Below are 15,910 nucleotides of genomic sequence, written 5' to 3' on the forward strand. Positions count from 1 at the left end.
CAAACACAAACCCCTTACAATAAACACCTCCTCTCCATGAACTGTGAGTACCTGCAAACACAAACCCCTTACAATAAACACCTCCTCTCCATGAACTGTGAGTACCTGCAAACACAAACCCCTTACAATAAACACCTCCTCTCCATGAACTGTGAGTACCTGCAAACACAAACCCCTTTACAATAAACACCTCCTCTCCATGAACTGTGAGTACCTGCAAACACAAACCCCTTTACAATAAACACCTCCTCTCCATGAACTCCCTACCTTTGTATTTACAAATTCCACCCCATTACCATTCATACAGAGAGTAATAATGACATCGAGAAATGTACCAGGTCCAAAACCAACAGATTGCCTCACCTGGAAATCTGTCACAATGTTAATGATGGTCCAAAAAAAGTGCATGTCAGCAGTATGTGGAAAACAGCAGACCTACTATCTGCCTTTGTTTTTACTGGAATATATCCCATCAGCAATGTTTTAAAATTGATGTACTACTATTGTAATAGAAATATATGAGAACATAAGAAAGTTTACAAACGAGAGGAGGCCATTCAGCCCATTATGCTTGTTTGGTTGTTAGCAGCTTATTGATCAGAGAATCTCATCAAGCAGCTTCTTGAAGGATCCCAGGGTGTCGGCTTCAACAACATTACTGGGGAGTTGGTTCCAGACCCTCACAATTCTCTGTATAAAAAAGTGCCTCCTATTTTCTGTTCTGAATGCCCCTTTATCTAATCTCCATCTGTGACCCCCTTGTCCTTGTTTCTTTTTTCAGGTCAAAAAAGTCCCCTGGGTCGACATTGTCTATAATTTTTAGGATTTTGAATGCTTGAATCAGATCACTGCGTAGTCGTCTTTGTTCAGACTGAATTCTTTTAGCCTGTCTGCATACGACATGCCTTTTAAACCCGGGATAATTCTGGTTGCTCTTCTTTGCACTCTTTCTACAGCAGCAATATCCTTTTTGTAACAAGGTGACCAGAACTGAACACAATATTCTAGGTGAGGTCTTACTAATGCATTGTAAAGTTTTAACATTATTTCCCTTGATTTAAATTCAACACTTCTCGCAATAGAGATGTTAAGGTAAAAAAATGGAAAAACAGAGCGAGAGAAACAGTAATGACATCTGCCATATCAAAGCAGTGGGTGTGCAAAAAAATTACATCCACGCACAAACAAGCCATCCAAAATGCTTAGGGCAGACAAATCAGGCTTGATTCCTGTGACTTAACCTTAACATTAAAAAATGCTTTACTAGGTAAAAAAAGAACCCTCTAGGGAGCCTGGAGGCTGCAGGCTGCAAATGTCTTCATTGGCATTACTTCCAGGAGAGATTGAAGGTGTCTGGCAATCCAATTACAATTAGTTATTGCCATATCACACACACACTGTACTAAATCAAAGGCAGAGAACCTTCCAGCAAACTAATAGGACAAGACACATCAATCCCTTACAAAGACTGTGACACCAACACCTGCACATTTCAGCAGGACCACTGAAGTGCCCGGCAAGCAGTGTGGTGGGTCATCATTGGAATAGCACGGCTTCAATCTCCTTGCTGCAACCGGCTTATTATAGGCTACAGTGGGAGGGGATTCTGATGTTATCTTCCTACTATACAAAATTCATGGATTGCTACCCAAACTATCTGTACCTACCACCTACCTTAACCTACCCTGTATGTATTTTCCATTGCCCAGTATAATTTTGCACTTCTAAAATCAGGTATCCACACAGTTGTGAGATTAAGTGGATCAGCAAGGTACCAAGGTTGGCTACTGACTTCTCATACATTCAGTGAACTTGGTGCATTGAAAAGCTATTCTAGAAGAGGCCAAAGCAGAGTTCACAGACCTTCCAAAGGAAGCAATGACATACACCGACTATTTCTCGTCATACTTGTAAGGTAAAAACCTTGGCTTGTGTCTGTAGTGTTCAATTTCCTTTCCGCAGTCCAAATTCTGAATCCTAACTTATTTTCTCAGAACAGAAGTACTAAGTTTCAACTCAAACCTTGTAGCGTCTCTTCTCTCAGCAGCCTATGAACCCCAGTGAAAACAATACACTGCATCTCAGCTGGGTTAGGATGCATGAACGATTTCAAACCTTGATCAAAGGCTCTCTTGGCAGTTTTCATGTTTGTTTGTTTGTTTGTTTCCTGCTGTCAACACCAGCAGTTTTGCTGGAAGAGAAGACATTACAGCAGGGTGATGTGCGTGTGTGTATGTATGTATGTCGGATAAAAAAAAAACAGTGCATAATGATAAATCATTTTTGTCAGTTTTGTCAAAAGACAGATTTAAATTTTATACAATGCCTTTCATACAAGAATCTGATTTTTTTCCTCCCCCAATCAGTGTGACCAGACTGCAGTCTGGTATCCAAGCAGGTACATGGTCGGCTATTTCAAAGTAGGGAAAACATGCTGCTCATGATATACAGACAGTAGTGTTGATCCAGCAGCAACTTCCATGAGCTCAAAGAGAGAAAGATAGTAAGAGACTGCAATACAGGGACGTGGAGCTAAACTGCTAGGCCTCCTTTGGGGCTGGCTATTGTGTGTATGGGGAAATAGCCTTGCAGTCTACAGGTTGTTTTGCATTTGCAGAAGGTTGTAAATGCTCATCAGCCCTGCTAAGCAAAGTTTGAATAATGTACATACGTCTTGTCCAGTGACCGTGCAGTTACAAAACACCACCACTGGCATTCCTACGAGTGGTTTCACAGTGCAGGACCCGGTATGCTTGTGATACAGATTCAGAATCCTTGCCGGATTACAATGTGATTGAAATACGGATCACTATAGTTTGGACAATGCTTACTTATAACTTGATCAACTTATAAATGGTGCGGCACACAGGTTTGTGGAGTGAATAGGAAGGAACCTGCTGCAACCACCCCCTCATTAAAAACAAAACAAAAACAAATAAAGAAGAGGAGGATTTTTTTTTTTAAATGTATTGACCCATACAGTTTTAAAAAGGTTTGTTATTTGGTAAATCGCTAAGGGTTATTACCTTGTGAGCCTTATGCGGAATATATACAGTTGTAGTCAAAAGTTTACCTACCCCAATGGAAATGTACAATTTCTAGAAATTTCTCGAAAACAAAATAATTTTAGGAAAAATCTTTTGTAGTAAATGTTTTGCTTTTCTGGATGAGGAAAAAAAGGTGCAAGAAATAGATGTCTACAATTATTTATTTCAGCAATTTTTTTTGCAAAACAAAAAAAATGCTCTTTCAAAAGTATTCATACCCTTTGATGCTATGATTGTCTACAAGGTGCTAGAAATGCTGGGTTGTAGGTGAACATTCTTAGAGTATAAAAGGGTTAGTCATAGGATGATTGCTGCCACTACCAATAAGTCAATATGGGGAAAAGTAAAGAGCTATCTGAGGACCTTAGGCAGAATATTATTTATTCTCATAAAGCTGGAGAAGGATACAAGATTTCCAAGCATTTGAGTATCCCAATTTCAACTAGTGTTTCTATTATCAAGTACAAAACTCTTGGTACTCTCAACGCTCCCTAGGTCTGGAAGAAATAAGGTTTTTCACCAAGAACAAGTAGAAGAATTGTGAGGAAGGTTAATAACAATCGGAGATTGGCTGCCAAAGACACTCAAAGTGAATTGGCTGCAAGTGGGACTGAGGTTTCAAAGGTCTCAATGATCGCAGGCCGAGGAAAAAGCCACACAAGGACAATTGCACAAAGTTTGCAAAACGGCATTTGAATGATGAATATGAGTTCTGGTCAAAGGTTTTGTGGAGTGATGAAAGAAAAATCGAGCTATCTGATCACGCTGATAGTCGTTACGTTTGGAGAAAGTCTGGTGAGGCGTACAAAGATAAAACGCATTATCTACTGTCAAGCACGGAGGTGGTAATATCCTTTTATGGGGCTGTTTTTCCTCTAATGGCACAAGAAATGTAGTTCCAATACACATGGATTCCACAGCATACCAAAGGATACTGGCCAATCATCTGAAATCATCCGCTACAAAACTTGGTTTAAAGCGCAACTGGACGTTCCAACACGACAACGATCCAAAGCACACATCAAAATCTACTTCAGAATACTTAAAGAAGAAGGGCCTAGTCAAAGTCCCAATCTAAATCCGATTGAGAATCTCTGGTATGAGTTGAAGAAGGCCGTGCACAAGAGAAGTCCTCGGAATTTGAATGAACTGGAACAATTTTGCATTGAAGAATGAACAAAAATAACTAAAGAATCATGCCAAAAGCTCATTGATCGTTTAAAAGAGGTTATTATTAGCAAAGGCGCCTCAACTACCTACTAATTTCATTTTCTGCTAAGAAATAAATAACAATAATAATAATAATAATAATAATAATAATAATAATAATAATAATAATAATAATAATTTTCCTTGTCGAGGTATGAATACTTTTGAACTAGCATTTTTGGAGTTTTGCAAAAAAATTGCTGAAAAATAATTATTTCTTGTAACTTTTTTCCTCATCCACAAAACTTTTGCTGCAAAAGAGCTTTCCTAAAATTCTTTGTTTCCGATAAATTTCTAGAAATTATACATTTCCACTGGGGTATGTAAACTTTTGACTACAACTGTGTGTGTATATTATATGATGGCTATAGTTGCATCCCGAGCCATTCGAAAAAAAGGCATAATACCATAGTAGTTATTTTCCTGTAACTCACTGAAGCCCATCTATTACTCTCTCTCTCTCTCCTTTTTTTATTTGTTTCATTTCTGTATTACAGTTTCTAGATGTTGATTATTGACAGTGTTTTGGCAATGGTTTTGTCCATCCACCCTCCACATATGCTCATAAGCACACAGTATAATGGCTGTTAGCAACATGCAGCTATCATTCCTGATTCATTATTAGTAAATTCAATTCTTTTCCTCTAGTGTTGTACACAGCTATTAATCTTCCAACACTGTCCAATGAATTAAAATCCTCCCGAGAGATATATCAAGCATCATAAATAAAACAAAGAGAATAATCAAGTTTTCAAACACACAAGCAGCCTCTGCTCGGATCATCTTTACTTGAAATCTTACAGCCTTAAATCAAGCCTTAAACACAATCGGAAAAAAACAACACAGATGCAGAACTAAACTGCTTTTTTTTTTCTTTTAATTTATATTAAGTATGCTTCATGCATTACTTATTTTTTGCCTGAAAGGTTCATTAATCATCTTAGGTTTGCTGGCAACATTTGCTTGTTAGCTCAACCCCTTACATCTGTGTGTGGAATGGAGTACAGCACCTGCATGTACCTCAATCATACTGTAGCTTTACATGGCTCAAGTATTCTGACGTAGTATTTAGAATACTAGAAAATTGAATATTTATTCTAAATATCCTGTTTACATATGAAAGGAATTTCATATTCCTCTTCAACTCTGCATTTACATGGTTAGCAGAATATGTCATTAATGTGCATAACACAGCATATGCTTGTGGTTTCTAGTAAACTGCTTCCCCAGGGAAAATGTGTTTGCAGCGCTGATACAATAAAATAAATCATTTTCCATAATTGTGAAATGTGTCCCCTGAAAATTGATGTTCTGCGTCGCTGACAGCTTTCTCCAAAACCATTATCAATTCACAGCAAATTAAAACAAACTGAAGGCATTGCATTCAGTAGAGCTATGAATAAGACAATAAACATTTACTGTAAGGTAATTATTAGGCATCATTATAATCAAATCATAATAAATAAAATTATGCTTCACTGACAGGGAAGATAATACCCTTATTACAAGTTATGCTGTGGAAGCTGTGTAACTTATCCTCTGCTCTTTGCTGTGCCTTTTTCTTGACGTATTACGTTTTAACTGTGAGAATCCACCTATTTTAGTTTTTCACGGTTATGTGGGAGCCGTAAGGAATATTCTCATAACCTAGAATGAACTAGAGAGACCCTGTACAGCTATACCCAGGGGTTCTGCGTGGGGTCTTGTATTATGACATTTTAAACATGTACTGTAAGCAAGTCCCCCGTCTGGTAGCATCCCTCCACCCACCATTTATTTAAAAAGCTGGATAATCATTGTTTCCTCTGGTCAAGCTGTTTCAAAACATGTTTGAAAATCCCTAACAAAATAACCATCTGCTCTGCAGACCAAAATTAGCACGTACACCGCGCTGCTACAATATCTGATTTGTATTGCTTGTTTTTTCAATGCCATATTCAGAACATGCGTTTAAATGGCTTCATATTCCTCTAGTATTCCAGATACTAGTGGAATATCAGTGGCCATGTAAACGTACTGACAGTAACATGGCTTTTGGAGAACATGATTACTTTAAGAGTTGTAAATCTAGGCTATTTAATGATTTGTATGTGTAATTCATGTATTTATGTATGTATGTATTTATTTATTCATAAAGTCCCTGTGACAAGATTGGCAGAGGGTGAGGCTCAGAGACAGTTTGAAAGTTCAAAAATAACGTTTTTATTTAAACAAAATACACCAAATAAACAGGCACGAGGGCCAAACAAAAAGGTTTCATAACATAAAATAGACACAAAACAAAACTTACAAATAAAGCTTCCAGGCTGGGCAACGCCTTCACTGGATTCAAAATGAAAAACAGCACACACAGAAAACCACTGGCTCCTTCTCCTTCCAGAACTCTCCCCCTAGCTAGGGCCTCTCCCCTGGCTTTTATCCCCTGTGGCTGGAGCCCAATTAATCAATAATTGCTGATTATTCAATTAGGGCTCCAGCCACATTCCTCCCTGCCAGTCCCAATCACGTTCATAAAGACGGGGCAGTCCCCCGTCACAGTCCCCTAGCAAGATTTCCAGAGGTCAAATGGGAAATAACATGGTGAATAAAAATATCTGACAAAAAAATAAAGTGCCTGGCCACTGTCTTTATAAGCTTCCCATGTGTTTAAATGCTTGTCAGGCAAATAGGTAGTCACTGTGACAGCAACACAGTTATTAATATGTTCCTAGCTGACATACAACACTGCTAACCCAGTGGGGCCCTGCTTCTAGTTGACCTGTGAACTCACATACTGAATGAAAACCCCTACAGTAGCCTCAAGGGGGAGCAAATGCAGCAACGTTGTTTCTTCTTCCCATCACAGCACACAGCACATAACCCTACAATTATTTACAGCAAGAACTTATTCCCACAGACTGAGCCCATCATCCATCTAAGGCACTTGAAAACTTTGAGAAATAGTTCAGATGCAAAGCAAACCCCATGAGATTCTTGCCTTTGTCTAACACTAATTACTGGGCTACACTGCACTACAGAGAAAGCCGGGCCTGGCATTAGTCATCCTGGGGAGCCAGGTTCTCATTTTACAGGTGCCACATTAAAAATAGTAATTCTTAGCTTTCCGAAGCAATGTGAAATGAGTTCTGGTGTTGCTACACATACCGTATGGAGATCTCAGCACTTTGCAGTTCAAATGATGCATCTGCAAATCAGATCCAAACCCAAGACATCCTGGCCACCTGTCTTCTACTCTTAACAACAGGCTGCTCTCGTCTCAGTGTTCGTACTAAAATGTAACTGGTGAAAGCTGTGCATGTGGAAGCTTCCACTGCCTTCAGCCTGCATAAAAGCACCAGAAAGCAGGGGGGGGGGGGGGGGATTAAAGTAACAACACAGTAAAACCGAAGAGCAGTGATATGGAGTGGAGAAATACAAGCAGGTCAGATTTTTATTATCCTTCCGTGGAAACCAGTAGTATGTAATTAGATACCGCTGAATAGGGAATGGAGCATCCTGCTGTATCATTTTGATATGTACAGTATAAACCAGGGAGATAGAAGGACATAGTTAAAGAAAGTGAAATGTTTAAGTTTAGTTTATCAAACTAAATTTAATGAAACAAAAGTATGAATTTGCAAACAATTGTGTTTTGCAGGTTGGGGATTCTAAACAACCGTTTCTCAGGACCAGAGGTGGCCACATCACTGGCTCTCTATCCTTGTTACAAAGAGCAGACTAATAAGGTGTTGTTCAGTCTTCAGAAACATCACTTTTTATTATCATTATTATTTTTATTTATTTCTTAGCAGACGCGGTGATCTGATTAAAGCATTCAACATTCTAAAAGGTATTGACAATGTCCACCCAGGGGACTTTTTCGACCTGAAAAAAGAAACAAGAAAATCAGAGGCACTTTTTTTTACACAGAGAATTGTGAGGGTCTGGAACCAACTCCCCAGTAATGTTGTTGAAGCTGACACCCTGGGATCCTTCAAGAAGCTGCTTGATGAGATTCAATAAGCTACTAACAACCAAACGAGCAAGATGGGCTGAATGGCCTCCTTTCGTTTGTAAACTTTCTTATGTTCTTATGTTTCCATCAGTATTGTTCAGTTGGTAGCAGCAGCCTGTGTAAATGACACATGCCAGAGGTGCTTCGGTTAATAGAGGGGATCGGATATGGCAGGTGCTCCTGGGCTGGATTCTCAAAAGGGGAACACATTTAAAATAAATCAATGAACCAAGGGAGCATGTAGAATTTGCTACACATTTCAGCACAAGAAGCATGCTGCCTGCTGCACTTAATTGTGTGACAGATGTCTAGCAAGGCAATCGTATTGTTCTCAGTAATTTGCTAAATAGACAAGGGCGTTCTATGCAAATAAAAGTAAAGTATATTTTAAATTACATTGTCACAGTAAATTATTCCACGTACCAAACACTTCAATAAGCGCGGTTTATTTTCCTGTATGCACGTTATTGGTATCTCTGCATTGGTCCTCTGAGATTGCTAGTTAAATATATTAATTGTCCCTAGCATTATACTTAGGGCTTCTGTTTTTATTATTTATATTTTATTAATTATATTTTTGAGTGCTTATTTTGAGCTATTTTCGAGTTTTATGTAACTCTTTTTTTTCAGGGCTTTCGTTTTTGATATACTGTATGAAATTAGTGTTTTCGGTTACTTTTCAAAATGCATGAGCAGTTTTTTTTGTTTGGTTTTTTCTGTCAAAATATGTATAGTAGTGACTCGAGAGTACTCGCACACTTAAGTTGTACCTTCTTTCCTTTGCTGTCTTCCACAACGAAATCCCTATAGTCACGGACACATTCTTCTGGGGTTTTTGTGTGTACGCATTTTTGTACATTTCACCACAATTCTGTTTTAAGTCCTCCGTATCTTAACTGTAATACAGCTTTAAATCCCGGAATGTGGAACGTGGAATGTGCTGTCACTCAGTAGTTGGGGCGGGTTTAAAGTATTTAGAACAAATCAACGATAGATGCAAGTCAGGAAGGCAGGACATTGCCCAGCAGCATTGGGAAATGTATTTATTTATTATTATTTTTGCAGTAGGTTTTTTTTTTTTTAATGTGAAAAGGGTAAAGTCAACGTGAATAGAGTAACCATTTCCACAGTTTTTCCGGTGTTTTCCGGTGTTTATTGGCTATCCACCGATTAATTTTTTTTGTATCAGGGGTGTTTTATCAGGTTTTATCGGTTAAAACAGAAAATCAGAAACCCTAATTATATTGTTAAGTAATTTGTGTAAGTAGGGAACAGGGGTGGTCTGATGAAACAGTAATTGTTTTTTTTTTAGCTATTATCTAAATGGGTGTTAAGCCATGCCTCGGGAGGGATCAAGTCTCTTTAAATACACTCTTTTTTTCCTGTTTGTGTTTTGGTTCTGGCTGAACCTGGGTTTGTTAGAATGACACATCTATCTAAGCTACCGCTGCACAACCAAACTTTTACAGTTTTTGTGGTTGTGTAAGGTATTTACAGTTACACTAACATTGACTGTTTGGTATTTAATTTTGATCAATTGTGGATTTTGACTAAAGATGGGCTCTAAACTTTAACTCAGCCTGGACCTCATTGTGCATACGGGACTCTAGCCAGTTATTAATCTACCCGTATTCTGTATTTGCTGGCTGAATTAAACACTTCACATATATGGGGGGCTTTTGAAGGAAGGTACCTGGTGCTGACATGCATTGTGTATTCCTTTATGTCTCTCTCTTTTGAATGTTTTGATATGTGGTATATATGGTTATTTCGAACAACTGGGGAATGCTATGGGATGTTCATGTGTATGTATATATGTAAATGTGATCAGTTATTCATCTGCGTTTGGACTGTCTTCTCATGCCAGATACCTACATGTTGTAATTACGTGCTGGCTTACCTAGCATTGTTGTGGATCTGTCATGCAATTCTCCATCCCTTTTATATGAGGAGTATTTGGGGGGGGTAATTATTTACGGTCAAGAGGGTAATTACTACTGGCTTTTTCGTTAAGAGTCGAGACTGTTACAAGCATGTGATATATGCTTTGTCCCCAAGGTGGCCAAGCTGGCGTTGGTAGTTCTTTAGGCTCCCATCCTTCAGTGATCTCTAAACATTTACTTACTTATTTTACATATATTTATTTGAACTGTAGAATAACCTGTAACATTGATTTTTACAGGGGTTGGACGAGAAGAAATTAAAAAAAGGAACTCCCACAGCACATCAAAGTGGCAGTGCCAACATGGGCAACTAGGAAGGCACTGACTGCAAGCCTTGTCATTTGATAATGTCTTTCAATGTAACAATGTACCAAACAGATATCCAGCCTCCCCTAATTACAACTTCAGGCAGGAGAACTGATACACAAATAAATAGTAAATCCTTAAGACAACACTGAAAATCCTACTCCAGTACAAATCCAAAGACATTTCTACAGGTCTCAGAGCAGACACTGGGTTACTATGTATGAAGGAACTCTACACATGCTTCCTGCAAGCCATGTCCTTGAAATAAAAATCTCTGAAAAATAAATAAAAAACACCAAATTTATTCTATTTATTGTTAAATTAATATTGTTAATGCAAAATATAAATAAAAAAATACAAAATCAGCAATGTTGTTCATAGTGCTGGGCTGCATCATGCTCTAGTTTACCCTTTTCATTTAAAAACACCCGGTCTACTTTAATGATCTAAAGAGCAGTGGATCCAAATACCACCACGCTATTCCTCTCATAGCCGGCTTTGGTATACTGCACTGTATTTTCATTGCAAGTAGCAATGATAATATGGGGGAATAAATCTACCTTGGGAGGAACACACCCCAATCAAGAAACATTTGATTCACTTTTTTTCTGCATTCTGGTTTACAATGTGTTCTTTTCAATAACTTACAGACAACTTAATTATTTCTTTAATGCAACATAAATAAATAATTATAAAAATGTCCTGTAGTTACGGAGCAAAAAGAAGAAGAAGAAGAAGAAGTATCAATGATGCTTTTACAAATTGTAACTTTCCCTTTTTGTCAGGAACTACTAAACAAAACCCTTTTTGTGTTATTGTTGATGTTCTGAATTTGTCATAGCTAATAAATAAATAAAAAAGCCAAGTGAGAAAGTACCTTGGCTGAAGTGTTGCGGGTCCAGAGACAGACTGTACCCAGGCAGGGTCTCCAGCAGCAGCTTGTAGCAGGCTCTCCAGCCAGGCTCCGGGATGCTGGGAGCTACACACTGCATGGCCGCCACGCGCTTGAAGAAGGCAGACTTGCGCTGGAAACCAATCAGGTGGTACAGTTCAGACAGGATGCTGTAGCGCTGGATCTTCTCCTCCTCCGACAGCTAACGGAAAAACAAACGGCAGGGTTTGTGTTTCAATTCACAAATTAAAACACACACACGTCTGTGTATAGTGCGTATGAGGACTGTACAGTGATTTAACACTAGGGGAAGTAAACACAATAATGAAGGTTACCGGGGCTAAAAGAAATACTGCTGCATTGTTATGTTTGAAATACCTGCTTAAACATCACAGGGACTTGGCCTGTGTCTTCATAAGGTAGGTTTTATCAAAGTTTCCTTCCTTGTGGGGATTTGTTTGACCCAGTAAGCTCTATAAAACTTTCTCTCTCCTGTGAGAACATTTTTTCAGAAAACCTCAAGGAACATCTTGCTGTATAAAATTGACTGAATAGATAAGCTTGTTTAGACAATATTGCAGAATGTAGTTAAATATTATTTTGGTTGATGGTACGATCCAGCTTTCCCTGTTGTTGCTTTCAGTTCAATGTTTCTGTACCATTCCACAAAACTCACACCACATGTAGCAAGTAAGTTTCCAGGATTCCCGCAGGAATGAAATACATCACCCAGACAACTATAGTTGCGTCTTATGTGTTTTCATTCTTGTTTCTTGAAGCGAAGAAAAATAATGGCACACAATTGTTCCACAAAAGCCAATCAGGCACAGTGAGGCATTACAGTAGGGCGGCACACTTGCAAGTAGATATGGAACATGTGTCTCTGACTATCATTTTCTGCCCTGTACTCCATTTGCTATCTAACATTGAGGTTTAAAGGTGTAACAAAGACAACACTGAAATAACAATAATGGAACTCAATCACTAATGAAGCTCTATCACGCAGTATGGTTTTAAATGTTTAGAAAAGCGTGAACACATATCACAGTAAAACAATGCAGTACCTAAACTAATATGAACTAGGTGGTGTTACTTTGTAAAAGATAACATCAAGAAGCCTCAAAGTAATTACAATACTATAAAAAAAACCTTCAGCTTTAAATATATGATTCAATAATCGAGGGCTGACTATGCAGCATGCTCTATGACAATAGGGCAGAAGACCACTGTACTCAACCAGACAGGCTGAACCCCACTGTACTCAACCAGACAGATTACCATGGGGTTGTCTGGCTAACAGAGGCATTTGGGGAAACCATGCTTTAGATTATCCTCCAATCAACTAGTGGTTCATTTAAACGGTTACATCAAAAATGTTTGATTGGGGGGGGGGTTCTAGAGCCTATAAATCCAGTGTTGGAGCCGCGGTGGGATGCGAGGGTTTATCATAGCTTCCTACCCCATGCAGTATTTTTTATAATCTCTGGTGAGTAATTTTTTTTCCTGGCTATGTGAGGTATGGTTACAGTTCCTTTCAGTTTGATGACGGCTCACGCTGGGGTGGTGTTAATAAGCCGTTTAAACCGGCACTGGAAATATCAACTGGATGAGCCCATTGAAAATATTCCTCAGCAGTTATTATAATGTATTATCATTTCTTTTTCGTACTACTCCTGGAGTGGTCACGTGTTTGCAGGCACAACGGTGGAAGCACAGAATCATATTTTTAGTTGAAAAAAGAGCTGTTCTTGAGTGTTTCTGTTTGCACAGGACAACCACTTGTTTTTATTGAAATGAAGTGTGTTCCCTCTACTGCCTGGATATTTTAGATACCTCCCATCTCAATGAAAAATACAGTGACAAAGCAGCCTGAAATGTCAAGTATCGTTTGTGTAGACTGCTTCAAAATGATTCCTATTCCCCCAGAAGACCAATTTACTGCTAATTAAATCTGTAGTGTTATTAAGCATTTTGTTGAAACTTCCCCTTTGAAATAGATTTTTTTATTTTTTTTATTTACTATAAACACTCTAAACAGAATTACCTTTCAGAATTTCCAAAGAGATTAATGGTTATAACTACAGTATAAGCATGTTGATCTTTTATTCTTATTTTCCATAAAAATTGTATTGAAATTTCAGTTTCTGAACTTTGAACACACACCACTTGGCATGGTGCTGTATTTCACCACCAATTTATATCTTGATAAAATGTGACATTTTTTGTGAATTGAGTTAGGAACATAGTTTAATATAAACTGAACCTCTGATGTAATGGTTTGTAAAGATGAAATTTAATGGTTTTGGGTAGTGAATTATATATGAAGTATTTATTGTTAATAATCTCTGATATATGGCAGAAGGGTATAACAAATGGCCACAAAATGGTAGTGCCACTTTGAGATCAATTAAATAGACTGCGATATCTCTAGCTTCTACCATTGACATGGTCACAGATTAAAATAAACAGAATCATACAATACAGCTGGATTTCAAAGATATGTCACAGTAACAGCAACCACACTGAAGCACGCACAGGTGAGAAATAATCTCACCACTGTCTGAGCCACAAAGACCCTCTAAACAGCAGCTTCAGCTTCACACTGAGAACCTTTCCCTAATGAATCCCTGTAGGGCTTCTGCAATTTGAAAGAGCGTCACAGACGGGACTGATGCCTCCTGGGAGGATACGCTGATGCTGTTCCATCGATAGCAGAAACTACAAGCAATTACTCATCGCCGACAGTCACAAACATAAGAAAGGGAGCCATTACAGCTGTCTCAAGTAAAACCCGAATTACAGAACAGACGGGTAGATAAAAGGGAAAGCTGATTTGTAAAGGGCTACAAATTTAAAAATGATTATATATATATTGTGAGCTAGCTCACAGACCTGCTAACAGGAGCAAGGGGAGATAATTGAGCAATAGGCTACAGGTGCTGATAGGTAGGACTAGTTAAGTGAAAAACAGAGGATTTAGATTCCAGACCAACACCTCAAGGTCTGGCTTTTTGGAGTGCAATTATTATTTTCAAGGGACTTGGCAACCGAATGTGTTTTGTTGGATTGTAATGCTGTTTTGGATCAGGGCTTTGAGGAAACAGTATTTTTTTTGTTTGTGGATTGTTTTATTCAAACTTTTTTGTTTTCATGTGCAAGTATGATTGAGGGGTACCAGCTGATAAAAGAAAATAATAAAAACCCAGTGCAAAACTGAACTGTTCTCGACTCGTTTTACTTCCATGCAACATAGATATGTATTGTATGGTAGTCGAATATATTATATATATATATATATATATATATATGTATATATATATATATATATATATATATATATATATATATATATATACAGTGCCTTGCAAGAGTATTCAGACCCCTGACCCATTCTCCCATATTACTGAATTACAAATGGTACATTGAAATTTCGTTCTGTTTGATATTTTATTTTAAAACACTGAAACTCAAAATCAATTATTGTAAGGTGACATTGGTTTTATGTTGGGAAATATTTTTAAGAAAAATAAAAAACGGAAATATAGGGACCAGCATGCATTGTGACAGTAAGCAGAGTGACATGATCAGGAGTTCATCAATAACCTAATGATCAGGTATAAACTTAAACCAAATGAAATTCTCTTCTAAGTTCTCGTACTTTCCTGTACACACTCTTTTAGTAGTAGAAGCCACTTGAGAATTGTGATAGTTAAGATTGCATTTGTTTATAAGAATTTTTGAGATTGTTGATGGGTGCGAAGAAAATTAGTAGGCGAGAGTTTGTTTGTTTGTTTCTTTTTGGTCGCCTTTCTCGGATAGGGCAGTTATTTCAGGCTTCACAGCTCTGTTTAAATCTTTTATTTTCAAGAGACTTTTTCATTTTAATATGCAATGGTCAAAAAAACACTGAACACACACTTGTGATCTCCAGGAGTCAGGCTGGGTGATCATGCGAGCACAAGATGCAGCATTCTGAAGTGATATTAAGAGGGGTGGAAATCAATTGCATGACTGTTACATATCCTTGACATTAACCAAAGTGATATTATCAGGAGCTTCTTTCCATCAACTCCAATTCTATGGTGGTCAGGACATTTCAATGTGATGATAATAAGCAGGGTGTGACATTAACCAGGGTGACATTAGGTGGGTTTGAGTTTATATAAAAAATATCCAAATGTCTAGGACTAAAAGAAAACTAGCAGTTATAGGAAATCAAGGAGAAGGCCAAATTCAAGGTGAATTAAGTTTTTCATTTTTTTGAAATGTGAAAAAGGTCTTTGATACAGTAGATCCAGAGGTGGCACTGAAAACGGTTAATGTTCACTGGACATGTTAATGGAAATGTATTGAGAGAACCACAGAATACAGCTGTGTACCAACATCAAAGACCCTTTGTCAAAGCATCTGGTCTGTATCATATGGCCAAAGTTTAAAGTAATACTTAGGCCCTCTATAAAGCTAAAAACTCAGGAGGTTAAAAATCCAAACTTTGAGAACAAAATAACAATCAAGGTGT

The 15,910-nt window shown here is 37.9% G+C and overlaps 1 protein-coding gene across 6 annotated transcripts in view; it reads right to left on the reverse strand.

Moving 5' to 3' along the window:
* Positions 1–15,910, reverse strand: part of trappc9 (trafficking protein particle complex subunit 9) — a 383,858-nt gene that overhangs the window by 346,314 nt on the left and 21,634 nt on the right. For all 6 annotated transcript variants that reach the window (XM_059010260.1, XM_059010253.1, XM_059010235.1 and 3 more), the window contains one exon: positions 11,377–11,593. In XM_059010260.1, coding sequence (XP_058866243.1) covers positions 11,377–11,593 — 217 coding nt within the window. The remainder of the gene's footprint in view (positions 1–11,376; positions 11,594–15,910) is intronic.

Source organism: Acipenser ruthenus, chromosome 3, assembly GCF_902713425.1.
Source record: "Acipenser ruthenus chromosome 3, fAciRut3.2 maternal haplotype, whole genome shotgun sequence".
Taxonomy (NCBI): domain Eukaryota; kingdom Metazoa; phylum Chordata; class Actinopteri; order Acipenseriformes; family Acipenseridae; genus Acipenser; species Acipenser ruthenus.